The sequence below is a fragment of the Gymnogyps californianus genome, chromosome Z, assembly GCF_018139145.2.
Source record: "Gymnogyps californianus isolate 813 chromosome Z, ASM1813914v2, whole genome shotgun sequence".
Taxonomy (NCBI): domain Eukaryota; kingdom Metazoa; phylum Chordata; class Aves; order Accipitriformes; family Cathartidae; genus Gymnogyps; species Gymnogyps californianus.
In genome coordinates, this window is record NC_059500.1 from 29,803,004 (window position 1) to 29,830,430 (window position 27,427).

At 48.6% G+C, this 27,427-nt stretch overlaps 1 protein-coding gene across 5 annotated transcripts in view; it reads right to left on the minus strand.

The window, feature by feature from the left end:
* Positions 1-27,050, minus strand: part of TRABD2A (TraB domain containing 2A) — a 78,205-nt gene extending 51,155 nt beyond the window's left edge. For 4 of the 5 annotated variants that reach the window (XM_050913167.1, XM_050913170.1, XM_050913165.1 and 1 more), the window contains exon 1: positions 18,392-19,001. In XM_050913167.1, the coding sequence (XP_050769124.1) occupies positions 18,392-18,991 (600 nt within the window). In that variant the 5' untranslated portion in view covers positions 18,992-19,001. Of the gene's footprint in view, positions 1-18,391; positions 19,002-26,844 lie in introns of those variants that run through there. The other variant, XM_050913164.1, reaches the window with a different exon arrangement.
* Positions 27,051-27,427: the final 377 nt, after the last annotated feature.

Genomic DNA, 27,427 nt, shown 5'->3' on the forward strand with positions numbered 1-27,427 from the left:
CTTGTTCCCAGCCTGGCAGCAAGTTATGTTTTTGATCCCTCTACCAGGGAGAAGTTGATAGGCGTTTGTGCAGCTCCCACCACTGCAGACCCTGGGAAGCTCTTTAACCCTCTGTGGGGTTGGCATTGTCTATGTACAGCACATGCCTTGGTGAATCCGTTTCACCTGCTCATGCTCTGTCCTCTGTTTCCCAGCTGGAGGAAAGAGCATTCCTTTTTAACTCACAAGGGGCCGTCAGTGAGTGGAAAGCTAAGCCTTATCCCACCCCTCCCTGCATCCTCTGAATGCCTCCCTGCAGCTCTGGCTGTGCAACCTGCAGGGCATGCGGATGTATGAATCCGGCTAGGAACGCAGTCCTGCCTGGAGGGCATTTTCCATGTAGTGTATAACAAGGTCATGGGAGACGGGCAGTGGGACCGGCAGGAATCTGGGCTTCCTTCTAGGTCATCTCCTGGCAGGTAGGACCACACCACCCGGTGCATGCACACTGAGGACAAGAGCACAGCAGGGAGACCTGCTGCCCCCAGCTCTGCACCCGTCTGCAGGGACATCACACACGCTTGCACCCAATGCTGGAGGAGGAAACCTCCAACAGACACTGACTCCCAGCGACACTCCAGCATGGAGCTGAAGCGTCTTGGTGCAAGCAGCAATGCTCTTGCACAGCTGATGCCTGTCACCCACTGGTCCAGGGAAGTTTGCTTAACAGTTGCCTTTGTTTCTAAACGTGAACCCTGGTGGAGGCCAAAGTGCTTGCTTGCTTAGAGTCTGTATTCAGGCACTCCACCAGTTCACATTAGACCTGTCTAACTGTCTTGGGAATAAATGTGTCTGTGTATTCCAGTAAAAAAAGAAATAAAAGGAAAAAAAACCAAAATTCTGGCCAAGTGTTGATATTAAACTGGAAAAAGGAGCCAGGCAGGAATGCAGTTAAAACTCAGGTCTAGCTCCGCCCCTTTGTGCTTACTCCAAAAAAGTGCATGAGCCCGGTATTTGGAGGGGAAAAAGGGGGGGGGGGGGGGGGAATCTGCTCACCCTGAAGGGTAACAGGACTGAATTTCCCAATGCCTGTGGAGTTCAGAGGCAGCGGGGAAAGTAACAGCAGCAGGATTGTACATAGTGCCACAGTACCAGGGTGCCAGGCAAGCCAGACCTGACTGAGAGTTTCTAGAAAACCAAGCCCTCAATGTGGGACAAAGTGCAGAATGACAGCCCAAGGCAGAGACTGGGAGTAACTCAAATCCCCATCCCTTTGCCTCTCCCCCTCTCCTGCTGCACACACACCTTGGGGGCTGGCGGTGTGCAACCAACCATGTGAGTGCAAAGTAACATTTCATTTAGCTTCTGCATGAGCAGCAAAGTCTGCCCTACACGGCATTTATGTTAAGATGGGGAGAGAGGAAGGAGAAGAAAATGCAAGCCAAGGGAAAGCAGAACTGAGCGTAGAGCATTTTTCTTAATGCTACGTCTAAGGCTCTTGACGACATAAACTGGAGGAGGAGTGAAGTTTTAGGGACAGCAGGGAAAAGCTGATTGACCTGAAACAGCAGGAAGACAGAGGGTCACTTGCAACAGTTTTCTAATGAGCTGAGATCATTTGCGCTGGTTCTAGCTCATGTAATGCATTCATTCAGTCCCCATTCACAACTCAGGCACTGTGCGCATGGGTACCCATATAAAGACTAAAAAGAGAGAGTTGAGTGTGAATTTCCGATAAAATCAATGAATCAATGCTGATTTGCAACCACTGAGCATTTGCATGAGTAGGCAGTTTTCAGGATGTAAACCAGCGTGACTAAGGCATGTGACTACAGAACTAGTACTGTGTAATGTTATACTACAGAAACGCGTATAACATGCTTGATAAACTGGTGCTTTCCCTGGCTGGGACACACCTCAGGAAAGCAGTGTGCAGGGAGGGATAAAAAGTGAAGGTTAGCCCCACCACCTCCACAGAGGAGTGGCTGTAAACTCAGTGTACACCAGCTGTGTTTTCCAGTGAGAGGTACTCTCCATGAGGCCAATGGGTCCCATGTTTGTATAAAGAGATCTAACATCAGAATTTATTCCTAGGACTTTTCCCATTTCTTCTAAAGGGACTGAAGCAGAAATCCACTGATGTCTGCAGGAGATCCTTTCCTGACTTACACAAACTCTGCATCAAGAAACAGCAGCTGACTTCACAAAATCCATTAAGACAAGACTATCAGTACCTTTCCAATTTCCACGGTCTACCTGCTTCACCCTTGGCCAACTTGGTCTGCATGCAGAGGGACCTCTTTGCCAAGCTCTGAGCTTCACCAAGGTTAGTCATGGAAGAGGAAAAGGAAAATGGCACCACAGGCTAGGGCAGCTTCCCTGCAAAATTTAGAATAGATCTGAAGCAGCTCACCTCTGCCTGGCTACACAGGACCCTCCAAGCACCGCCCGAGAGCTGCAGGATTCCTTTTTCACAGTCTTTCCTAAGCCAAGCCTATTCTGGCTTGGGCAACACATTCTGGATCCACCACTCTGGCTCTACATCGCATGGCAAACCCCCTTATTTAGGGAGATCTAGCACCATGAAGCAGCTCTACAGCCACATCATCATTTTCTACAGACATGGACAAACAGCCTCTGAAGAGATCTCCAGCAACTATCTTAAGAGCAAGAACAGAAAAGCACGCAGCATGTGAGATCACAACTGTGTAGGCTAGGCAGATACCATTGAGTCACCACCATCACTCCACTGCATTGCCTGGGAACCTGCTTTATGCCAGCATACAGTCCTGCACAACCCCTTCCAAACCACAGCCACCAGCACTGAGCTCAGCAGTGCCTGCAGGGAGGCTCCTTCCAGAGAGACATCGCTGGCAGGATATATAGAAGCATCAATTATGGACCAGCACGCATCTCAAATACAACGGTGTCTGGAAACACCTCTGTTTCACCTGTCTCACAGTCACACAGCATCTGATTCACTTAGGTTCCTGAGCTGCCAAAGGATGCAATTCCTCTAAATTTTAGATGTCTGCTTAGCAACTGCATGTGCACAATCACACGTGATGGCACTGGAAAAAGAAACCAGTGCCTTCTCTCAAGGACTTTCCCTGGCGAGCCCATGACTCCTGGAAGTTATGAAAACATTATGCTCCAGAAGCCACAGACAATGGGCTGCTATACAGGTGACCTGGCTTCCCTAATCCACCACAACAGGGAACAGATACATTCAACAGGTCTTCAAAACACCGTAATGGCCTTGAAACGCTACCAGCTTGAAAATTGCCTGAGCAAGGCAATGCATTTGGCCAGGTTCCCAGTCCTCACTGAACATGGGGAGGACAGAAGAGACATCCCCACCTATTCACAATGCTATCTATAACAGTGGCACCACAATGACATTTTAGAAACAGTTTTGCAATAGTGGTAATGAGCTCCAAATCTTGCTTTGGCCAGCTGGCCAGGATTCAATGCAGACTAAAGAATCCAGCCTGGAAATTTTAGCTCTTAATGTCAAACTGGACTAGCCTAAAATAACAACCAAATTTTAGGCAAAGGAAACTGGATTATTCCCAGAGGATTCATTTCAATGCTCCTGTGCAGATATGCTGTAGCTTTCCCAGACAGTATGAACAAGAGGACCAGCCTCTGCTCCTTACCAGCATCACTGATGCCTCAGTTTCCCACCTGTATGCATCACAGGCTCCCTGCCACTGTTGCTGTCCCAGTAATTACCGCAAAACACTGCTCTGTGGACCAACTCAAGCCGTCTTCACAGGAGCACCCAGGAAAGTGTCTTGCGTTCCAGAATAGCCTCGGACTAAAGGGACCTGGCAACACAAGTGCTTTTTAAATAGCTCTTCATCTGCCTGGTGCTCCCTGTGCTCAGCATCACAAATCAACGGCAAGCCAATGGAGGCAATGGCAAGGGCTGTCGTCACCTACCAAAATCCCAGCCCTCCGCTTGACAGCACAGGGTACGGCAAGGGCTTTTGTAAACATGAGGGGGGCAGTGCCATACTGTACACTCGCAAGGCAGGGCGCTTAGTGCCGGCCTGCCATGCGTCCCCGCAGCAGCCACGCCCTGGGGACATCCTCTGCCCTGCCCTTTACAGTCTCCTGAAAGAGATGTAAACCACGGAGGTTAAGGCGGGAGCTTAGTCAAATGAAGGAGGCATTGAACTCTAACGACTCACCCCTGACAACTAGCCTGAGCAGGAATGTGGCTTCCAGGCAGCATTATGGCTTTATGGTCCCGCTTCGTACCTTGTTAAGCAGGTAAACAGAGCCCAGAAGAGCTGCCGCCTGCTCCTTAGGGATCTTCCTCTGCAGGTATTGCAGCAGGTATTGCAGCACTGAATGCAGCCCTACAAGTCTTTTGGTACCTCTCACATGTACACACACATTTGGCTGATAGCTGAGGGCATTTGGAACTGGCTAGCAAAGGCCTCCAGTAACTGAAGCACACAACAGACCCCACAACAGACCCCTCTGCTTGGTGGTGGCGTTTCACTGCTCCTATGAGCTCAGCCCATTTGCACAGGATGTGCAGCAGAAAGCACACAGCTTTCACCTGCAGCTGCCCCCCCAACTCCTGCCTGCCCCCGTGCTAAACTCACAGTACCTCCGTTTTAGAACAATTTCTTGTCCTATGCCTCACTGTCAAAAAAAACCCAGCCTGGTTTCAGATTAGTATAAAGAAAGTCACATTGGCACTGACAACAAACTTACAAAGCTTCAACCTGATCTACACAAAAGATCTACAAAAAAAAAAAAGACTCTGGAAGCTGCTTGAAACTGCTTGTCTAGCCTCAATTGCAGATGTCTAAGTGCCCCAAATTGGTATAAGACAGAACAAAATGTACATTGATTCCATGCATGAATCAGCAGCCCTTGAATACTACCTAGCAATCTTTTCTGCTTCAGAGAGATATTTGGTGGCAATTTAAAGTCTGAATTATGGCAATTCCACCAGGTCCTAAGGAAATTTGCTCAACTGGCTAATTGCCTTCACTAGAAACCAATTATATTGATTCTGATAGTGTGTATCCTCAGCAGCTAGGCCACTGGAGTCAGGGCTTTTGCTGCATTGCCCCTCTTCCTCAGACAGATACCCCAGCATGCTCATGAAATGACTTGTCAGTTTCCCTACAAACAACTTGGCAGATAAAGTTTCTTTACTCTCCTGTTGTACAGGCCTGGTCTTCAGGTCCCAAATCAATTGCATAACTCTTTTCTGACCTTACTCCAATTCTTCAATGCTCTCTGAAGTGCTGACACCAGGACTAAGCAGCATTCCTGCACTGGGCTCCCCAGCACATTTCTCCCTTGCTCCTACCACTCACCTGAGGACTGCAATCTCCCTCTCAGCTGCAGTACTGGGCTTGGCAGTCATGTTAGCTAGTTATCTTCCATGCCCTTTGCACCATCAACGTACTCCAGATACGGCCTCCAGCCTTGCTAGCTTGACCTCCATGCTTTGCTCCTAGATGTATGGCCTTGCATTTAACAGCACTAGAGAAGCCCAGCTTTCCAGGTGACTCAGCTCTGCTCCCACAAGTGACCTGTTGTTTACCTCCACTCCATCTGCAGGATCTCCATGTTTGTGCAAACAATTATTTGGTATTTACATCACTGACAAAGCCACTGGGTAACACAGGGCCAGGAACAGATACCTTCAGTACTTCTTTACGAGCATCTTCTAGCTTCCCTCCTCCCTGGTGGAGGATGACTCTCCATCTGCAGCCATTTTATGAGAATGATCACTTCCCCTGGGCTGTTTACAATAAGCCACTTTGATTCTGTCTGCTGTCTACTCCTATATCAGAGTATCACCAGGAACAAAGTCAGAAGCCTTCAAATCTATGTATAATTATGTCAACATGACTACTTTTATCACCAAAAATCATGCTCTTATCAAGAAGTGGGATTATGGTTGTCTGACAAGGCCAGTTTCCCATTCAAGGGAAATTGGGCAGCATCATCCTGCCTTCTCTCACCTCTTTACCAGGTGCAGAGCCTATCAGCCTTTTTATGCTTTGAGCAAACTGAAGTTTGGGTAGCCTGACAAGCTACACACTCATTGTCCCAGAATAATGCTGATACAGTAGGTTTTTTCCACTCCCCTGAAGTTTTTCGAGTGCCTATATTAACGATTCAAAGAGCTCCTTGGCTTAGTCTCTAAATATTCTGGACTGTAAGTTAACCATTGTTAATTTTTTGTACATTTAAAAACACTGACATTTAACATTTTTCCTAATTACTGGAAGTAATTTCTTACTGGAGCAGAAAATATTCCCTTATGACCAAGCTATGAATAGAGAGTCTTCTCCTTTCCAAACACCAAGAAATAGTTACTCGTTGTTTCTGCCTTTCTTTTTTGTAAGTAACAATTTTACAACCCTGTTCAGTATGGAGCCTGTACCACTGCTAGGATTTCATGAATCCCTGATACATTTAAAGAATCCCTTCTTACTGTTCCAAACCCACTGCCCAAAGGCTCTTCATTGGTACCCTTCAGTTCTCTCATCAACTGTCTGCATTTCCTTGCAGATTACTTGTCCATGTCGCTTCCTCTATTTTTCCATTCATCGTATTTTGGTTTTTTTATTGCTGCTTTCGTCTCCTCTGTTAACCAAAACAGTTTTTTTAACTAAAGAATTCATCTTTGCAAATGCAGAATTGTGGTTTCTCAGGGACCTAATACAGGATTCTTGAACAACTCCCAATTATCATTCACATTTTTATGCTTAAGTTCTTCCTCCCACTTTATTTGGCCTATAATTATTTTCATTTTGGGGAAACTGGGCCCCCTTAAAGCACCAATCATACATATTACTGGTTGGGATTATATATTCCCTTTTCACATAGCAAATTAAGTTCAGTCATGATTACTTGTACCTAACCAAACACCCTTTTCAATTCAGTGACTAATTTGTTTTTATTAACCTGGATGAGGTCTAAAATTGCATTACTCCAAGCCAGCTGTGATACCTTCTAGACAGAGTGTTATTCATCCAAGTGTTTTAGGTGAAGAGGTTTCTTCCACTGCTGCAAAAAATATACCTGAAATACCTAAATGGAAGTATAATTTTTCTCTTTCTTCTCCTCTGGCAGAGCTGGTCACCCAGGCATTGTGCAATACTGGTAACAAGTACTTCCATCCCCTGTGTTGTTGTTGATCAGCTACAACCTTGAGCTTTCCATGTCTTCTTTTGACTTACCAACAGCTTCACAGCAAATAAAAAGATATATGGTGTTACCCTCTCTTCTTTCTCCATTTCATCCTTCCTAGAAAGCATAGCTGTAGCTACTTTATTTTTAAACATTCCAAACATGCAACTCATCCCACCGGACTCCAGCTGTAACAATAGCCCATTTATCTTAATAAACAAGCCTTATAAATTCACACAGGGATGAAACTTGTGATTAAATTACCCTGGCCTAACAAGTTACTGTACACTAGCTGAGCAGCAGAGACTATACAGAAGTCCAGACTTAGGCCGTACTGTATGAATTGCTTCAGCAGTAATGCCTCCATCAGCAGCCCAAACCACTCCTTACATGCCTGCATTTTGCAGGGTCAAGCCTTTGTGCAGGCACTTGGGAAACTGGAAATGCAGCGCCCAGTGCAATTTGTTGAAACATTCAAGTTGTCACAGAGCACAGAGTGGTGAGAGGCTGGGAGCAAGCAGCCAGACTGGGAGGAATGGGTCTGCTTAGTCACCTCCCACCACTGCAAGACTGAAAGGTACACTACCTGTCTACCAGGTAGCCACCATGGTCTCAAGGAGAGTATAGATATACCTCACCTCAGGATGTCTGCAACTGCTTGAGTACAGAAATCTCAGCCCTAAAAATCCCCAGAGGCCATTCTACCAGACATACCAACAGTGACAGGACTTCAGTTCCTCTCTCAAAGAGGTACTAAGGAATTTAGTATGTTTGCACTTTGGGGGATACCCTGAAACTCCATAGGCAGGAATTTCCCCAGGCATACCTGAAAGTCAGGGGGAGTTCTTGTATGATTACAGGCATGGGATATCACAAAACTGAGGTTAATCAATACACACACATGGTCAAACTGCTGCACGTTCCCAGCAGAATGGGTTGCTTTGGCCAGAAGCTTCACTTGAAGCCAGTAAGAGCTTCAAAACTGAACTCAGAACATTTTAGTTCTGAGACAAAGCAGCAAACATTTGTCTGTCTAGCGCTGGCTAAGGGCATGTCTTCCCTGCTGGGACAGCCCTGGGCAAGCGGGCTAGCAACCACAATGTCAAGCCTTCCCAAAGCTGCACAGCCCTGAGATGTCTCGTGGAAGACCTGGGAGAGTTAGTTTTGTGCTGATCCTGTGCAACTGTGGAAAGCTAAGCTGCTTTAGCCTTCCTTACCATTGGATTCTGGTATAACTTACCTGTGCTTCTGGGTGCATGGCAGAGGGCTAAAACTGTGGGAAGAGACCAATGGATTTTGAGCATCTGAGTGATTCAGCCACCTCCCCCCTGCAAAACAAGTAGAAGAGAAGCCCAAAGCAATAACAAAACTTGCTTTTCAGGTTTCTTCAGGTGTACCAGGGAGCCAGGACTCAATGGTCTGATGAAAGGTTTGCAGGTGGAGAGGCAGTAAGACGCTGAGGACAATGTCCAGATGAAAGTTCAAATTCTCTCAGCAGTTAAAATCTTCAAGCAGTTAATCCAGAACCCCCACCAAAGGTAAAGCTTTTACTTGAAACAACTGAAAATTTGGCCTACACTGAATCAGAGGAATCCAGGGCTGTAGCATCAGTAGCAGGGTCCTCAGCAACACCCTGCACTGGGACTCATCCAGCAGCATATCACTGCAGGGCTGCACCTCTCCTGCTAGTTCAGAGCTTCTGGTGTTCTTTATATAATTGGTTCCCACAAGAAGTCCAAACACTTCCTCTGAGCTTGCAGGAAGCTCTTCAAAATGCCACAAGGTGCCAGAAAAGCAAAGCCAGGGAGCTGTAGTGATGCAGTCCCATGCTGCCTTGTCTCAAGCGTGAGTGAAAATAGGCTTGAGCCATGCTCGGAGTGGGCTCCTTGCTCAGCCAAGTGGAGCACACCATGAAACCCATCTCCTTGATGGGAGTAGGATGGCTCATCCTGTGTGACATCCCAGTAAGCCAACAAGTGCCACTTCTGAAAGGTGGAGGGGGCTAACCATACTTGGGGCGCTCTCAACACAGCGACAAGGCACAATGCTCTCCCCATGAGCCACGCATCTCAGTGGGGTCTCTCACTACAGCTATTGCAACTGGCCAGTCTGAGGATACCTCACCACCAGACATACCCAGCAAAGGCAGTCAGCACCTCAGCTTTTGCCTTTGGGAGAGAGGAACATCCATGGGATGATGCTCGCTGTCTGAATCACGTAGCACCTGGTAGCACCAATTTATTTGCAGCAAAATCAGATGGATTTGATACACAGTTGCAAACCCAGCTGATTTGAGCTTTGACAGCCTGATGGTCCATGAAGATGTATAAATATTTTTCTCACATGGTACTGTTTGGGGGACATGAGGGGAGTGGGACATGCTGACAAATTATAAGTTAATGCACACAGAAATTAAGGGTTTGAGTAAGATGAAAATCAGACTCTAGCACTGAGTCTACTTATGATGCAGCCTCTGTGCAAAAAGAAAAGCATGCTCAGAAAGCAAAATAGGTTAACATAAAAGCTCCCATAAAAAAAAATTATTTGCTAGAATGTTCCTGTAACGCATTTACCAGATGCTTCATGTAAGTAAAGTCTGAAACAGTGTATCTTTTTTTTGCCAAAGATTAATTGGAGTTCTGGCCAAAGCTAGCAATCCTGCTAATCTTGTTAGAGCAGAGTAAAGAGACTGAGAAATGCACAAGGCTGGCTACCTAAATCTTCCCTTACACAGTTATATGACAGCATTGTGACCACAGTAAATTGCAGACTAAACACTGTTACACATTTGGTTTTAATTGACAGGACTGTTCTTAAGTTGCATGGATGGATCCCTTCATAAACCTCTCCCTGGTCTCAGACTGCACAGCCAACCACTCCTCACGTGCTTGTCTGTTCACATTTGACCTCTGCGTGCTCAAAAAAGATAAGCCTCATGAAAAGGAAATGTGGACATCTGAGTGCTCCAGCAGGGACACTGCCAAGCTTAGGTCAGCTGACCTGTTCCTTATCAACTTCCAAGCCCACCTCCTGTTCCCACCGAGCCAATGGAGCTTGAAAGCTGTTGTGTCTGAGCACCCACTTTTACTGCCACTTGTCTCAGGCTGAGTCTCCGAGCATCCGCCCGCACAGACTGCATGCCCCAGGAGAATGGACAGATGCACCATGACCTGGAGCGTAACCCGGACTGCAGACACTGTGTGCAGGACCATCATGCATGCCAGGGTCAGGCTTTGGAAGGAAAAGGGCTGTTGCACCCACAGGAGCACCATCTCACCTGGCAACCCGGCAGGAAGAGTTGCTGCTTTCCGAGCGCACAGCACACACAGGGGTGACAGCAACACTACCCCAGAAGCCCAGCCTGCTCTGGCATCTCTCTTCTCAAAGTGAGCGGGATGACCAGGAGGAAGGAGAGCAGGCAGCCATCTACCGGCTGTCTCAGCAGAACCTGGCACCAGGCGAGTCCTGCACAGGACATCTAGGCAGCCCAGGTGGATGGACACGCTCTGTCCTCACTGGCACAGCTCAGCATCTCCAGAGAGAAGTCATGCCCTTTGTTTCAGCTGCTCACTTCAGCCACCCCTCTGGGAAATGCAGCCTCAGTTACGTTTTGGGAACGGCCTTCCTGCACCTGCCCAGTGGGACATAAGCCCAGCACCCTATCTCCAACGATGGCAGAGCACCTACAGAGCAGCTCTTCCCCTGGCACCTGCCCTCAATTCAAGCTGTCAGGGGCTGAGGGATGTCTTGAGCCAGAGATGGCACTTGGGACATGTATAAGACTCCCTGGTGTGACTATCCTTCATCCAGCTGTCTAATCCCTTTAAAACTGTTCACACGTCTTGGTGTCTGAGCATCCTTCATCCAGGCATGCTGGAAAAGAATCATATCTTGTGTGGACATGCATCTACCTGCTAAGCCTGCTGCCTGATAATAATTTTATTGAGGGACCCAATCTTTCCTCTGTTATCAAAAACAATAAAGAATTGTTCCTGCTGCTCCCTTTCTGCATTAGGCCAGATAAAGCAAAAGACATCTTAAAACTGTGTTTCAGCCTCCTCATCCTACTTGCAATCAACCCTTCTAACTAGCTAATAAAAGCCTTCATGAAAATTATAGGAAATAATTACAGGATTATAGAAAATTGCAAGTCAACAAGGATAATGGAAACCATACCCTTTCCAAAAATCCTAATAGCTTTTTGTGAGCTTTCAAGTTTACTTGGTAAAGGCAATAGCATCAGTGAACACACTTCTGAATAGAGTGTATGGCAGTAGGAATTTAGAGAAATACAAAACCAACACATCACAACACAACACCAACACAACCCTACTGAAGATACAGGAAACAGAAACAGTAGTTAGTAGACTTGAAAATGTAAACACAGATGAGAAACAACTGTGTAACCTACTGAAGACCTCTGCAGGGTAAGTTCTTTGCTGTACAGCATTAAACATACATGTCAACAACCTAGAGGGCAAAAAAACCCCAACAAACTCCAACTCTATCATTAATGGATTTTGCAGATAAAACAAAGGTCAGGGGAGCAAAATAATTAGGGTAAGAGAGCAGAGGTGCTGGGTAATCTGGATCTCTTGTTAAAACAAACATTGTCTGCTGGCTTGCAGTTTGTCTTGGCCACAGAGCAGACAGGGACTGGACCACAACAACAAGGGTAACACTCTCTCTTTCCTGGGAAGCAGTGAGAGTAAAAAGGACTTTGAATCCCCTGAGCATGAGCTCTCAGAAAATCACTGTGCCTGAAAGAACCACAGACAAACTCAGATGCATAAACAAGGAAAGATGAGGATGGTGACAATACCACTGCGCCAAGCACACGTGTGACTGCCGTGACACAAGACAGATGCTACTAGGCCTGGGAAGAGCTGAGGGAATACTTAACATGCAGAAAACGTGCCCCGCTGGGAAAGGCTCAACGGGTTCCCTTTGCTTCATTTAACAAAAAGAACATTAAAGGACAAACTGATTACAGTTGCAGTACCCGCAGAGGCTCTTTGGTGGAATACAAACCCTCACAAAATCAAACAGTTGAAAGCTGAAGCTGGGCTGTACTCTTGGACTACCTGTGTCTGAGTTTGTTGAAGAGAACTAAAAATTAGTCTTCAGAACCACTGCCATGGGACAGAAACCCTGTCACTGAGATGCAGGAGCCAAGTGGGATCCCAATGGACCTGGCAATCCAGTCTGGGCCAAAAAGGAACCGTCCTACAGCTGGTGGACAGGAGGGTGACAGCAGTGCAGTCCAGTTCTTAGATCAGAAAAGAAGTTGTCTTCTACAACTCTGCAGGCATGTGCCTTTAGGTTGTCCAGACCAGTTGCAACCTTGCTGTCCAAGGGAAAAGCTAGCAGCTACTGTCCCACACTTTGGGTTTAGTAATGGGCAATAAGCAGTGAGCCCTCAGGATCAGGCGTCAGATGGAGCCACAGCATCAGGTCACCGTGACCCATCACTGTAAGTCTGCACCAAGACCTGAGAACATGCAGACCAAAGCCTAGCACAGAGGCACCCAACTGCCTGACCAGCTGAACGAGCCAAGCCCCCATCCCCTCCCTGCTCCACACTCCTCACTGTTGGCTGAGTTGCTCCAAAAAGCATCCAGCCCAGAGCTTCTGTGTGCTCCCTTGAGCAGCCTCCGATGCCCAGGATGCCTCTCAGCCTGCTGACAGGGCTATGCTCCTCTGCAGCAACAGTACTCTCACTCAAAGCTAGAGGATCTCAAGTGTCATGGAGCGTGTCTGCCAACCAGCCCACCAGCCTAGTGCTGCCTTGTCAGAGGAGAGCAGGATAACCCAGCCATGAGCACTCCCAGAGCAGTGTACACAACTCATTGCCCAGCCCTTGATAACTGGGAAAAGAGGAAAGTGTATTGGCATGCTCACATTGTAACACTGGGAGCCAGCCACAGGCAAGGGGCTGTCCGTGGGAGCTGCAAGGAGACACAAAGCCACATTTACCACCTGACGTATTCTGCTTCTGCTGTGTAATACGCTGAGCAAAGGGCATTTTTAATGGGAAAATCCAGCTAGTTGATAGGTGCAGAGAGTGCAAATGCAAGGAGCTTATAATGGCACATGTGACCGGTGCAAACTGGTGCCACAGCAAAATCCGCAGTTTGGGATTTCAAAACCCTACCGCAGAGTCCAGGATGTTTGAAACAAAGTCTCCACCCTTCTGAATGCAGAGACAGCAGATCAGCAACTGAATTCCCCTTTTACTCTCACCTAGGGAAGAACCCTGAACTCCTCAGGTAGTTAATAAGATCTTAATTAAACTCTAATTACAACAATAGAAATGTGAAGCCTTAGCTATTTTGGTTCCCACCAGCCAGCCCGTTCCCCATCCCTGATGTCTAGACAGGGAGGCTGCAGGTGTGTCTACACACTGAAAACAAAAACAAATCTAGTGCACAGACTCCAGCAGCCAAAGATGCAAATAGGATCAATTCGGTTGTTTCAGCTCCAGTTCAGGTGCAGAAAACCCTGATGTTCCCATTACCTGAGGAGGGAGGCCTCTTCCTGACACATACATCTTGAAGTTACACCCTCGGGGCAGAAGATGCAATCAGGTTACCGCAAGTAGTATCCCGTCCAACTTGTTCAGCAGTGAGTGCTCTGCTCCCCTGCAGCTCTTTCATCAAGCAACTGCTCTGCTTTGCTCCAAGTTTGGATTTGAACTACTCCTTGCAAAGCTCCCACCGCATGCCTCTCCTTGCTCTTTCTTTCTCTGAGGTTCTCCGTTACTGCTGTTGTCAACGGTGAACCTGAACTGGGGTCTCGTGAATGGAAACACTGCCAGATCTGACCTCATCATGCCAGACACTAAAGACAACTGATCAACTCAATGTAGCAAAAAAGCCCTTTGTTTGAAATGAGGAGACTAGCACAATTCTCTCCAATTTCATATCCTATCTTTTGGGCCTAATTTCAAGCCGTCATTGCTGTTTCTCTAACTTCCTTAGAAGGGGAAAAAACCAAATCAAGCAACTCCCTCCTCCACATGTAACAAGGTAGTGGTGTCTGGGCTTCCTAACTTCCCCACAGATGTGGGCTGCTCCTGAATAACAGTTTTATACCAGAGGCTATCAAGGGTGGCCCTTTCACCCAACCGGGTACATAGATTAAGCAAGAAAAATGATGTTGCTGTTACATCACAAGGGTTGTATTTGCTAAGCAGAAGTCTACAGCTCTCACCGAGTCATGTGTTAGTGGTCCAGAACTTGGAAGAGCTGGGAACCATTTAGAGAAAAGCAGGAATCTCTTAGCACTTTGCTGCTTGCAGAGGTTGCTCTTTGAGTAGAAACATGAACAATTAATGTGCTAATTAACACAAAATGACCAATCCTAGAAGCCTTTGCTTCATTTCCTATCTGCAACTAACTGTATGAGGAAGTGGATGAAAGATGCAAAAGACAAGACTTTCAAGCACTCAGTCCCAGAGCTGGAGCCAGGATTTCTCAACAGTCAGTCCTTAGTGGCTCCCGGCTTTCTACTGCCACCCAAGCAGCTTTGAGGACTACTTTTGAAGATGTAGCCGTGTATTCAGATGCTCAGGTAGGAATAGAGTGCTGTAGCAAGGCGTGGGGGAAAGCCATGTGGGGAAAACAATTCTCAGATCAAGAGCAGCTAACAGGTAGAGTCTTCCATCAAGTGTCCCAAGCTTGAAGAAGCCAAACTGGCCAGGGTCTTGGCTAGGAAGTGGTGATTGCTGGACAGTGTTTCCACGCTTAAGCCTCGGTCCCACACAGAGGGCAGACACAAGTCCAAACTTCTTGTGCTCAAGCTCAAACCAATCTGTGAGAAACACAGGCTGGACACCACCCGAGTGTGCCAAAGCACAGCCTGTTTACAAGTGCATGGCACGGTACGGGCCAAGGCCAGCTCATTTTCTGAGCCAATACGAAACTGATGTTCATGACACTACAGCTGGAGCCAACAGCAAAGCTGCACAGGCTTTAGGCTGGAGCACTATTGCCTCCAATCCAGCAAACATGTAAGCACATGCATAACCTGAAAGGAACAGTTGGGAGGTCTGAGGGACTGACTCCAGTGCTGGAAGTCAGCAGTGACAGATTGTGTATAGCTACAAAGCCTTTTATCTTCAAGAAGCCCAGATGCTGCTAGGAATGAGACCTGCATCCTTATAGGGTATTGCAACAAGAGGCAGTACCCATGAAAGAAGGTGGGGTGGGAGAAAAAAGTCTTTAAGACAAACTAGGATAGAAACAGCATGAAACAGGAAAATAAACACCATGGCCCTGGCATGGAGACAGACTAATCTTTCCATACTCCCTAAAGTTGCATAGATCTTGGAACAAGAGAGGTGGATTGAGAAGGCAGTAAAGTATTTCACAGATTGCGTACACATCATTGTGTACCATATAGAAATGATACTTTTATGGCTTGGCTATGAGCCTGAGTTGAGCAAGAACAGAGAGATTTGGCAGGTAAAATAAGAGTCATAAAACAAAAGAGGAAACTGGAACAAATACAGCCAAAGAAAAAGAGCCCCGTGACAGGCAGTGTTAGCTGTTGTATGTGTGGGGTTTTTTGTTTATTTTACTTTTTTCCTCTTTCTCCTCACAAGGAGAGGAGAGAAGTCTCTAGCTTGGGTTTGTCTGCACTTCACAGTTACTGAGCATTGTGCAATCCCATGGAGACAATCAATGATAAACTGTTCCAGACCTTCACCTGCAATAACATACCAACACCAAACAGGCCTTGTCCGATAGTATGGATCAAAAGAGGGACCTAGCTAATAACAATGTACTGCTTGTAAGTGGCCTGGGAGTCCTCCTCACCCGGTAGTACAACCACATCATAAGTGAAAGAAATAGCAAACCCTATGCAGAAACATAATCTGAGAACACTAAACTTGCTTCTCTGCCAAGATAATAATCTCTCTGTGACTCTGCTGCAACAAAAAAGCATTTCTTGCACAGGATTAGACCATTCCTTATGGTTTTGTGTCCCCATTTTCCCCAGCAGAAGTTTGTAAGTCCTCCCTGCGTGTTTGCTCACTTGAAAGGCAGACACAGAAGTGGTCTGATACTGAGTGTTCCCAGACAGCAGCACAATACCAAAGGAAATAATTTTCAAAGAGACTATTTCAAAGTCTTTGTTTGGTTTATATTAAACACATAATTAACTTAACTGCCTGAACAAACTGAGAAGAAAGCTCTGAAATCAAAGATTTACAGAATTGCCAACCATGAGAGTTCACAAGTCAGGTTCTGAAACAACCATGAAATTGGCTTAGAAACATAAAAATCATCTGCCTCTGGTTCTCCTTTTCCTCAAACTACCTGTATTGGAAATCTAGTAGCGAGCGGAAGTGAGGGTGTGAATTCGCAGTGCAGTAGCTGCTCCAGACCTGCTCCCACAAGGGATTGCGTGCTCCTTCCCCCTGGAAGTGAGCAGGCTTGGGAGGAGCCACAGCTCACATGATTCACATGCACAGCTCCACCCACCGTGGGGTAATCACGGGCTATGATTTTCCCGACTACAGCCAAGTTTCTCCTGCAGTTCTGGTTACCCTGACCCCCTCAGCTGGGCTCTCACAATAAATGTCACCAGGCGGGGCAACTCTGGATGTTGCAGCTGTGTGTCCCCACCCCATGCAGCTTCCCAGCTCACATGGTATTTATTCCACCTGCAAAACAGCACAGCAACAGCCGCTCTTTGAAGAAAGCTGTGTGAGGGCCTAAAGCAAGTGTCAACAGTTGCATGAGCTTAACAGGACCTATATTTCTTAGCCTCCCTACCACTTTCTTACAAGGCAGTGGAGAAAGCACATGCCCCCCTGCTCTGCTTCTATCATGCTAAACCAGAGGGGCAGCGTCAGCAAAAGAAAAACACAGGCAATGATGTTAATAAAGCCTCAACTACGTAAGAGGTAGAGGAGACAGGACTTCCCAGCCCATTTCTAGGGTGGCCGCAAGCAAACAACGACAACACAAAGATTCAAAGCACAGTAAGCAAAAGACTGGAGATGCGAATGAGGCTGCCCAGCTTCAAACCAGGGAAGAGAGGAGTGTAGACGCCCTGGCTACAGTTAAGGACTGCAAAAGTGATCCACCCTGGGCTATTCCCTGCACTGTGGTCTCTGCCAAGAGTGGCTGGGGTAGCAGCACTTCTGACATCTACCCCAAACTGCTGTCCCTGCCCTTGCTGGTCTGCACCTCCCCTTCTGCTCCTTCCTTTCCAGCAGGGGAAACTCTGCATCAGTGATGGGACAGGCTCCAGGATGCAGGGGAAAGGGTCAGGCATCAGCCAAAATTCCCCAGCGCCATGACCAAAGGTCCTCCCACCTTGGGCTACCAGGGCATGCTGCAACAGCACGTCTCACCTGTTCCTAAGCAAATGCCACTTCCTCACCCCAAACTAGCACCTTCCTGCAGCAAAGGTACCCCAGGCCCTTACGCCTGCTTGTGATCCCACTGGCCAGGCAGAGACAGTGACAGACACTGCTCCCTGGTGTATTTAGTTCATCAGAGAGCCCACGACCATCCAACACATGGACAACACAGAGGTCGCTCTACTTGCCTGGTATGACACTGCATGAACAACGGCGCTGAAGTCCAGCTGGTTTGCAAAGACAAAGGCACTTGCACAAGGGCCTGCACTAGCCCATGGAGCTCCCTGCAGGAAGCTGTACTATGCTGACCCTCACCATGTCTCAAAGGAAGGAGAAAAAAAAACAATACAAAAAACACTTTTCCCAAGGCAGAGGATGGGCCCCTATTTCTGAGGGTACTGAGAGGTCCACTGGAATACTTTCCCAAGCAGCGCCAACTTCTCAGCTTTACTCACAGCACCCCTGCTTCCCCTAAGTGATCACACCTTTCTTCTTAACTAGCTATTACAAAAGCAAGTTTAGACACCGAGGCCCAGCCTGCCCTGGGCTCCTGCAGGGCAGCCCAGCCAGGGTCAGAGAGCAGACATCCAAAGGTCCAGTATCTCTTAGGGTGGAGCCTGCCCAAGTCTGCCCAGGGAAGAGGACAGGGGTCTCCCCAGGCCAGGTCTAAATGAATTTAGGACATGGCCTGAACTTCTACAGCTAGCAAACTCTCCTGAGGGCATAGGTAAAGGCACAGGCTGCAGGAAGCAAACACAAGTCTCTGGGTAGAGAGCACTTACCCCACACCCCAGCCCATGCTCTTGGTGCTGCAATATCCACCTGAGCAGCCAGCCTGGCACCCTGCACACCACTCCATCTCACCTGGGAGAAGTTCAGCCCATTAAGTGGGTGGCACTGCTCCTCTACTTTCTCCACAGCACCCGTTTGCTTCCTCAGCCGCTCTGCTTCCTGGGCCAGGTACAGATCCAGGACAGGCACACCTCGCGACTTGATGTCTACTTCCGTCAGAGAGTTCACCATCAGCATCACCCACACCGGCCTCTTCCGCTCCCAGTTGCCAGCAATGGCATTGAAGAGGTAGTCTGCATACAGCCCTTTGCCCCGCTGGTCTGGGGTCATCCAGGACGGCATCATGAGCTTGACGTACTCCAGGTGCCGCTTGAGCCGGCGGTAGATGTCACGGGGCAGCACGTCCTGCAGGTTCTCCCCCTGTGGCAGGAGCTGGCAGCTGGTGAGAGCTGAGATGGTGTAGGGGTCGGTGAGGTCCAGCTCGAAGTACACGATGTGGCTCTGCTGGAAGGCCTTCTTGGAGTTCTCTGGGATGAAATCCCAGACACGCGTGTACGGGACATGGATGGTGCCAAAGAAGTAAGACGGGGGATCTCTCTTGATGGTCCACAGGAAAGAGTTCAGCTCGCTTTGCTGGGGGAGAGGGAGACACAGCTGAGTAAGTTCAGACATTTATGCCGGGCCACTGCAGTACAGGGCTTAAGGAAAACATGGTGCCAAGCCAGCAGGTCATCTGGCTCAGCAGCTTGCCAGCATGGACTTTTCCTAAAGTGGCTTTGCTCACACAGAGTCCTCTTTGACCATCCTTTTTCTCAGGTCTTGAGGTCAAAATTCAATTTTCATTAATTAAAAACACAAGAAGATTGGCCTTGGCTTTCTCCTCCTGAAAAGCAACACTGGGTCTTCTCAACAGTAATGCCACCCTGGCTTATCACCTGCGTATCTGCCAAAACTAGCAGCAGAGCACAGCCCAAGCAGGCCATGCTCCAGGCAAGATGCTTATCCAGCTTCCACCTTTTATCGAGTCAAAAGCTGGCATCACTTTGCTGAAGCAGAGCAGGACAGCAGGGTTTCAATCATCTTCACCTTGACGCCTCTCACTTCAGCACAGCAAGGCACCTTTCGTCAAAGAAACAGCTGTGACATTTAGTCAGAGGGTGCCACAGCATCTCGGGAGAACCTTCCACTCTGAGCGAGACACCAAACAAATGAGTAACACAAAACACAGCTGGCAGGCAGACTTGCTGGAGCAGGAAGAAATAGTTTTACAGGGATGTAGCACATGGCAGACAGACACACAGTCAAGACCCCTCACAGCCCAGTTCTCCTCTTTCTTAAGGAGCAGAGAAGCGCATGCAATACCTTGGAAAATAAGGGAAGAAATTCTGCAGGCCAAACTCAGCCTGTGGTTCCAGGGCATACTCTTTTAAACATAGAGGAGGAAAAAGCCTCTTTCTTTAGATTAGCTTTTAAAATCTCTCAAAAACCACAGCCATCAGGAAGTCAAGAATCAGACTTTAAGTTTGTTCCGCTGCAAAATGTGCCTCACAGCATCCCCGGGAATACCAGAGTACAGGACTGTATTCAAGCCCTAAGCAATCCCGCAGAACAGGAGAGCAGATGGAGCAAAATGGATCCTGCTTGGATCCTGCCAAGTCACTTTACACCAGCAGGAGGCATTACCTCCATCACCTACAGCATGCACCGCACTGGTGCAGTGGTCCTTACTGGAGCAATGGACACAGTTTCTATCTGTCTGTGCAGACAGGAAGAGGTAGCCTTTGCATGTTTAAGTAAGAGGACAAGCTTCCAGATGCACTCAAACATCTTGTCAGCATTTAGCCAGCAGATAACTCTAGCCTCAGCTCTGAGGTTAAGCGTGCATGTGTGCTGATCTAAGAAGCCTGCCTGACTGCCAAATGCAGAACAGGCTGCTTGGAGGAATTTATTGGAAGCACATTGCCTATAAATTTCTGATACTAAAGACCCAGGGTCAGAAAGGTTAATCTTAAAGACTGCTCTGCAATGGCTCCTCCCGGACAACCTTCTCCAGCAGCTCTCTACATCAAACCCTGGCCACAGATCAGGCACCACTTCAGCAAAGTGCTGCCAGCAGTCGAGTTTACCAGCACAGACCAACAAACCAGGTATACTCCAAAGAGCTCTTCAAACACTTCTGCAGCACATCAAGAGTCTGAAGGATACCTCAGACCTTGGTAACAACATGCTACAACTCCAGATCCTATAGGACAGTCCTGGAATGCACTCCTGAATTACAGACCATAAAAACTCTCCTGAAGACCATGGGAAGAAGGGAAAACAAACATGACGCAGCACCGAGAGGTGAGGAAGATACAGGGCAACAGGTGAGTACAAATGTGACATAGACCCAGGAAGAACATAGGAAAATGAATACACAAAGTAAAACAAGATGGAAAACGAAACAGGGTTCCCTCCTGTCATTAGTCAGGAGGGAAAAATGGAAGGACACACTGTGGTGAGAAATGAACTGGAAGTAGTTGTCAGCCAGCAAGGAGGAAGGATGAGAAGTGCTGCTTTCTATCTACAAGCAACCGAAAAGACAGAGGAGGTACCTGGGACAGGCACAAGGTCGGAAGGTCAACCCTCCTTCACTTTGCACAAGTCTGATCATGTTCGTGGCAGTGCACAAGAACAGCCACGACTGCAAGGAACCATAAGGAACAAGTGGTCACCAGCCAGCTCAAAACTTCAATTCAGCTCCTGAATAAACTCATTCAGCTCCAGAATGCTCAAGCCCAGATAGATGGTACCAGGCTTTAAAGAGGATCATCAGCACTGCTCCTGACTACTGTACACAGCCCAGCTAGAAAGGTGTTTGGCATTGCACTCTCACTTTTTTTGCTCTGCAAATCCCCCCAGCTTTCACAATCGGATACTGAAAGCAGAGTAATACTGCCAGTTATTAGTGGTACCACTGAGGAAATCACACAGGCCATCAGGCACAGAGTAAATAAAGTCTTCCTTTACAGAGCCTGCAGCAGAGGCAGAAGAAAGCAGGCTGAGACCTAGCAAAACCTCTCACACAGTCCTAGAGACTGAGACCTTACAAAGTGGAGCGGCTGGGCACTCTTGCTGGCACTTCCACGCCAACAGGAGCAGTCATGAACTTGGTAACCCACCCCAAGCAGCATTCAGACCTCCCTTCTCAGAATTGCTTGGAGCCAGCATGAGGGGCCAGAGAACAGGCCTCGGTTCCCCGCCATTGATGGGAAACCTCCTCAGACCCTGCAGAGCCAGTATCCAGACACCAGCAAGCTGGGTATCATCACCAGGTGATGCTACAACAGGAGCTCACAAAGCTCACTTTCCCTCCAAAAGGCAGCATTACAGCTGCTCGGGACATGCTAGTGCCTCACACTCCTTTGGCATCTCTTTTTCCTTCAGGAGGTGGAGACTGGAGTCCCAGCACTACTCTGCCTCTGTGCCAGATCCCTGCAAACAGCCCACTACTGCTTTGCGTGAGAGGGGACGGAGCAAAGTCCTTGGTGTGCCTGAGCAGGTCTGTGCTTCCTCTGCTGTACCTTCTGGTACTCTCGTGTCCCTGTGCACCTCCTGGAGCTCTCGCATGTTTCACCGCAGCTTCAAAGAGGGAAAAGCAAGGGTATAATCTCTCCCCAGGATCGTAAAAGGGAAGCCGTTAAACAATGCTTTAGGTGGCTGTGAGATAGCACAGGAGCAGTGCCGAGGCTTGTTCAGCATCGCAGTATATGCCGTCACTGGCAGCGCCTCTCTCTCACCTCACTTCCCTGAGAGCATGCAGTAGGTAAAGGTGCTACAACTCAATTTTCCTTTGCAGTAGGATCCTTCTACACAGCTGTTACATCAGAAAGGGGTGCTTTAAAACCAGCATAAATTACAGTCAAAGTGGTGTCCTGGAGGCTTGAGAGCTGGGTTGTACAGCTCCAGGAATTTCACTTTCAGCAGCATAGTAACAAAAAGTCAGGTTCACATATAGATCAAGATGCCTATTTCTGTCTCCACTCTCCTATTTACAGGTGGCACTCAATGCATTACTCGTGATGGGAAAAACTAGGAACAAGGGGAAAAAAATGGAGGGGCAGCCTAAGGAAGAAAGCGGCAGTCCCGCATGAGAACACAGGTCTCCCAGTTTGCTGCCACACCAAGATCTGAGGCAGCATCACACTAGCCATACCACACCTCCTCTGTGCCTCAAGTTTAACCTCCCACTATGTAGTCCCAGATCAAGGTATTTCTGAATGTTCAGCACTATGGCACAGTGCCTTCTCCCGTATTTCACCTCCCCAGGTGATCTGATTCACGGTATCCGCCCAGCCAAAAAATTGCTTGAAACAAAAAAAAGAGATAGAGAAAGGCTTTTCCCCAGCCAGCAGGGGAATGAGGGAGAAGGAAAAGGAGCTGCTCAAGCTGACACTGTCACAGAGACAACACACTGGGACCTATGGGATCCACTCCCTACCCTGAGACTGGGAAAGCCTCCCTTCCCAAGCAGGACTGCACAGGGGGCAAACTCCACTGCCTGCCGTGAGATGCGATGGGGGCACATAAGGCCAGACAACGCTTCCCCAAAATGAGGGGACAACAGTGTCAGGCATTGCAGAAATCCTGGAAAAGCATGGTGCACATCAAGAATTTTTCCTCGGGAGCTGAGGGAGGGTCTAGGCAAGAACAAAAAAACCTTGAAGAAAGGGAGAGTAAAGTGATGTATTGCAGATCAGTAGCTGAAACCAGAGCATGCTAGTCCCGTATCCCAACATCTGCCCTCTAATCACATAGCTGGTTATCCACAGGTGGGACTGGAAACTCCCATGACCTCCTGCCTTCCTTCTATCTGCTTCAGCAGAATACAGGCTCTGACTGAGAGGTATTTTCATTATCTTTTCAATAGTTTTCTTCTTTTAAGATTTAAAAAAACCCAAAGCCTCAGATTCTGTTCATTTTAACTACCCCCAGCAGCTTGCTTTTCCAGCAGTATTTATAGGTCCACCATAGGATGCAACCTGTAGTCTTCAAATACACAAATACTACCGCATTTGTCAGACATCATGCATCATTTCAGGTGAGGCAGTAATGATTCTGCTGGAAGAGTGGTGCCAAAGAGGACCAGAGAAAGTGTCATCTTTCTTCTGAGAAACTAGCTCAAATTGGGCTAAATGATGTACTGACTGTCAAGAGTAAAATTATGGTAAACATCCAGAAAATAATGCAGCAAAAAACAGGAGGAACAAGGAATGCATCTAGTGGCAGCACTCTGAATGTCTAGAGGAAGAGCATGGAAGTTTAAAAACCAAAAAAATTCAAGAGGGAAGGTTGTGGTGATATGGGGAACAGAGGCTCAGAGGGGAAGGAAAACTGCTGTCCCAGGACTGAGAAACTGAATGTGAACTCCAGACAGGGGAAACCTACACCTGGTCTGCTTCATTCTACATCACTTCTGCTTCCTTCCATCTTCTGTCTCATCTATGTAGACTATACATCTTCCAGCACAAAGCGTGTAACTCGCCATGCAGGCAGGTGCCCTCTGTGGCTTCAGCGTCTTTCGGAACCCCTAACACTCATACTGACCACTGGGTCCCACAGCCACATCTTCCAAACCTCAGCCCAGGATTGCACTGTTTCTTAATCCACAATATTCTCTTAAATTTTTTTGCTTGCTACAGAAGCCAGAGCATGTGGCATGCAATATTTCACCCAGGCAGGCAGCCCTATAACCCTCCCTATATGGCTTTCTCCCTCCCTCTTATCTATCCTGGTGTCGTATCTTGTCATGTTCATTTATACCTAATTGAGGCAAAGATTGTGCCTTTACTCACCACTTAAAGTGCCCCAAGCATCTACGGTAATGTACACAGAAATGCTAGGCACGTTTTTAATAGTCATTCTCTTGAGTTTTTGCCCACCTGCATTACTGACACTCTCAAACTCAGCTTAAGACTGTAAGCAGAACTCGCCTGGGGATAAACACTGCACTGGCTACAACTATCAGAAGAACACACATTCAGTCTCCATTTGCCAGAAATGAAAAATAGAAATCAAATTTTTAACTAAAAAGCCAAGGGTTAAGAGCAGATAGATTACTTGCTCTGCTGAAGTGCATATATGGGGAAAGGTAGCCATTTAAATTAATTGCCCCCCTATCAGGAACAACGCATCAAAAAAATACCAGCTACAACCACAAGCATTCTGCTGTTAACCCCTGGATTCTGGCTTTGAATTTACCAATACACTCCAATGTTAAGCAAAAAGAAAGCCCCACCACACCACATTACTTAGTAACTGGAATATAACCCAAAGGATTCCAGCATACTTTATTTTACATGAACTGTTTTCAAAGCCTTTCTTTTTTCCTATTAAAAAAAGAATGACGGGGCACATTATTGGTTGCAGCTTTAACTATAATTTGGAGTGATGATGAGAAAGCCCTCTGAAGTATTGTATGTTCATTCCTTAAAATAGCACCTTCTCTCTTTCAGGCACTGATGCACATATTTCTTTCATGACAGAAGCTTTAGGCAACCTGACAAAAAGAAGAAAGGTGTATCTGTAATCTAGAAAGGTAAGAAAAGAGATCCCATAAAGAATTCAAATAAAAACAAACAAAAAAGCCTTCCCTTATGAGGCAGGGACAAGGAGGAATATTTTTTCCCAAGGGCTTGGTGTAAATATTCACAAGGATACACTCAACAGCTTTGCAAACAAGGCAGATGCTGCCATTCCTAAACTGTGTGGTTACCATCACTGTCCTAACGACCCTAGGAAACAGCCTGCCAATACCAGAACTACAGGTGGTCTCACATTTTAATGACAGAGTAATCAGCAGATAATGAGATACCATTAACACATTTCACTTCCAGTTTTGCTGGTAACTGGCAGAAGTCCAGTCAATGGCTCCCGAGGAAAACTCTCTGCCTGTCCCACCAAATCAGTGAATTACCCATTTCAACATGTATGACTTCTGCTGCCCAGGCTCTCAGGGGCTGTCCCCTTCCTTCTTGTTGCTCTCACTAGCTCCTTGAAGTAGATTCACACCAGCCCACAGCTTTTGCACTTCATGCCCTCAAGGGGAAGGGGGCACTCACTGCAGAGGCTTGATCTGGCTTTATGGTAGTGTCACGGCTGGCCACCTATAAATCCAGTTGACAAACTTGCTCCAGGCACAAGCAAATTGGTAAGGCACCATCCCCCAAGGTACGGTTAAGCTCTGTCTAACCCAAGCTCAGGCAGACAACCTCCAGTGAGGCACGTGTAGCTTGGCATATGGTTGAATTAGCAGTGTCCTAAATCCTGGGAGGAGACATCTCAGCCTCCTACTGCTGCAGCAGGGCTGGCATGCTCAGCTGGAGACAGCAAGGCCCCTAGACCAGGAACTACACGTAGATGCATGTGCAGGTGAGAGAGAGAAGAAAGGTCACAGAGCAGACCTTCATAGTCGCAAAGCTTTCTGACACCTACCCTGCAGTGAGCCCACTGTGGCTTTGGCACCTCCCCAGTGCAGCAGGTCTGCACTTACTTCTAAGGGCTTCCATTTCCTTTAACAGCTGTGCTGCAGGAGGTAACCGTGCCTGGGGCAGGAGATGAACACAAATGGTGAGACACATGTCCCAGGAGTGTCTCGGGTGCATAGCACCTCCGGTCAGGCTGCTTCCAGCTCCAAGCAGATGCCAACAGACAGCACAGATGATCTGTTAACACTAACAGATGCATTAACACAAAGTAATCTCAGGAAGGCTTTTCCTACATCATTTTTGGTATTTTTATCTCAGGAACTTCAGCAAGAACTGCTTTTTCTCAGTGTCTGATTTTTAATGGAAACGACACCCTGCTTGCAGGCTTCACACTGACCAGACCATCACCCCTAACTTGCAGCAGGGACCCTCAGCTGTGCTTACCACCCACCAGAGCCAGGTCAGCCCATGCTGCTCCTGCTTACTACAGTCAGGCTGATGAGATCAGAGGACGAGCAAAACCTAGTACACCTTATAATCGTGTTTCCACTTTCGAGGCACGGCCATTTGCTGGTCCAAACCTGCTCTACCGCGCTCGGTGTTCAGCGATAAAGGCAAGAGGCCACCCCCAGCGAGGGATGCTGGCAGCAAGTCACGCCAGCCGAGCCTGTCCTGTTGCGAGCGCAGGCAAAAGGTCCTGCTGGGGCGCATCCTGGGGTCTTCCTCCTCCGTCACCACCGAGCGGTGGTCGTCCCACCTGGCGCACAGCCCCGAGAAACCACCCTCCCCGCCCCGCTCCCGCCAGCCACTCCCGCCCGGGCGGCCGCTGCCCGAGCTCCGCACCCCGCGCCCGGCGCAGAGCAGGCTGAGCTGCGGCCGAGGCGGCCCCGCGCACCCCACCCTCTCGCTACCGCCCCCCCCGAGGGAAAGAGACCGCCGCGCCGTGCCCACCGCCCCGCGCAACTCCCGCGGGGCCGCGGCAGCCTCCACGCTGCTGGCCCCGGCGGCCGGTGCGTTGCGGCGCAGCGGGCGGCAGAGCCCCCCCGCGTCGGCGCTTACCTTTCCGCGGAGCGGGCAGGCGCCGGCGGGGCCGCGGCTCTGCCGCGCTCTGGCCAGCAGGAGGAGGGAGCCCTGCAGCAGGCAAAGCCAGCCGGGGTGCACCATCCCTGCTCGCCCCCAGACTTGGCACAATTTGGGGACGGCTTCCCTCTTCCTTTTTTCCTACTTTTTTTTCCCTCTTCTCCTGCTTCCGCACCTCCCTGTTTTCTTTTAATTCCCTCTCTTTTGCCCCTTTTTTTTTTTCTCCCCCCCCCCTTTTTTTTTTTTAAGTCGGTCGACCCAGTCCTGAAGCCCTCGCAGAAGCGGCCCCGTCCCCTGGCCAAGCCCTCCAGCCGCTGCCCCCTCCTCTTAAAGGGTGCCGTGTCGGGCGGGGGGGGGCGCGGGGGGAGGAAGGGGAGGGCGCGGGCCCCGCCGCACCGGGGGCGGGCGATGGGGTGGCAGCGGGGGGGTCCCACCGGGCCCCGCCGCTGCCTGGCTGAGGCAGACGGCGGCGGGGCCAAGGGGCGCCGCGCATAGCGGCGAGACCCCGGCCTGGCCCCGGAGGGCTGGGGCGGCTGCGCCCCCCGCCCCGGCAGCCCCCGCC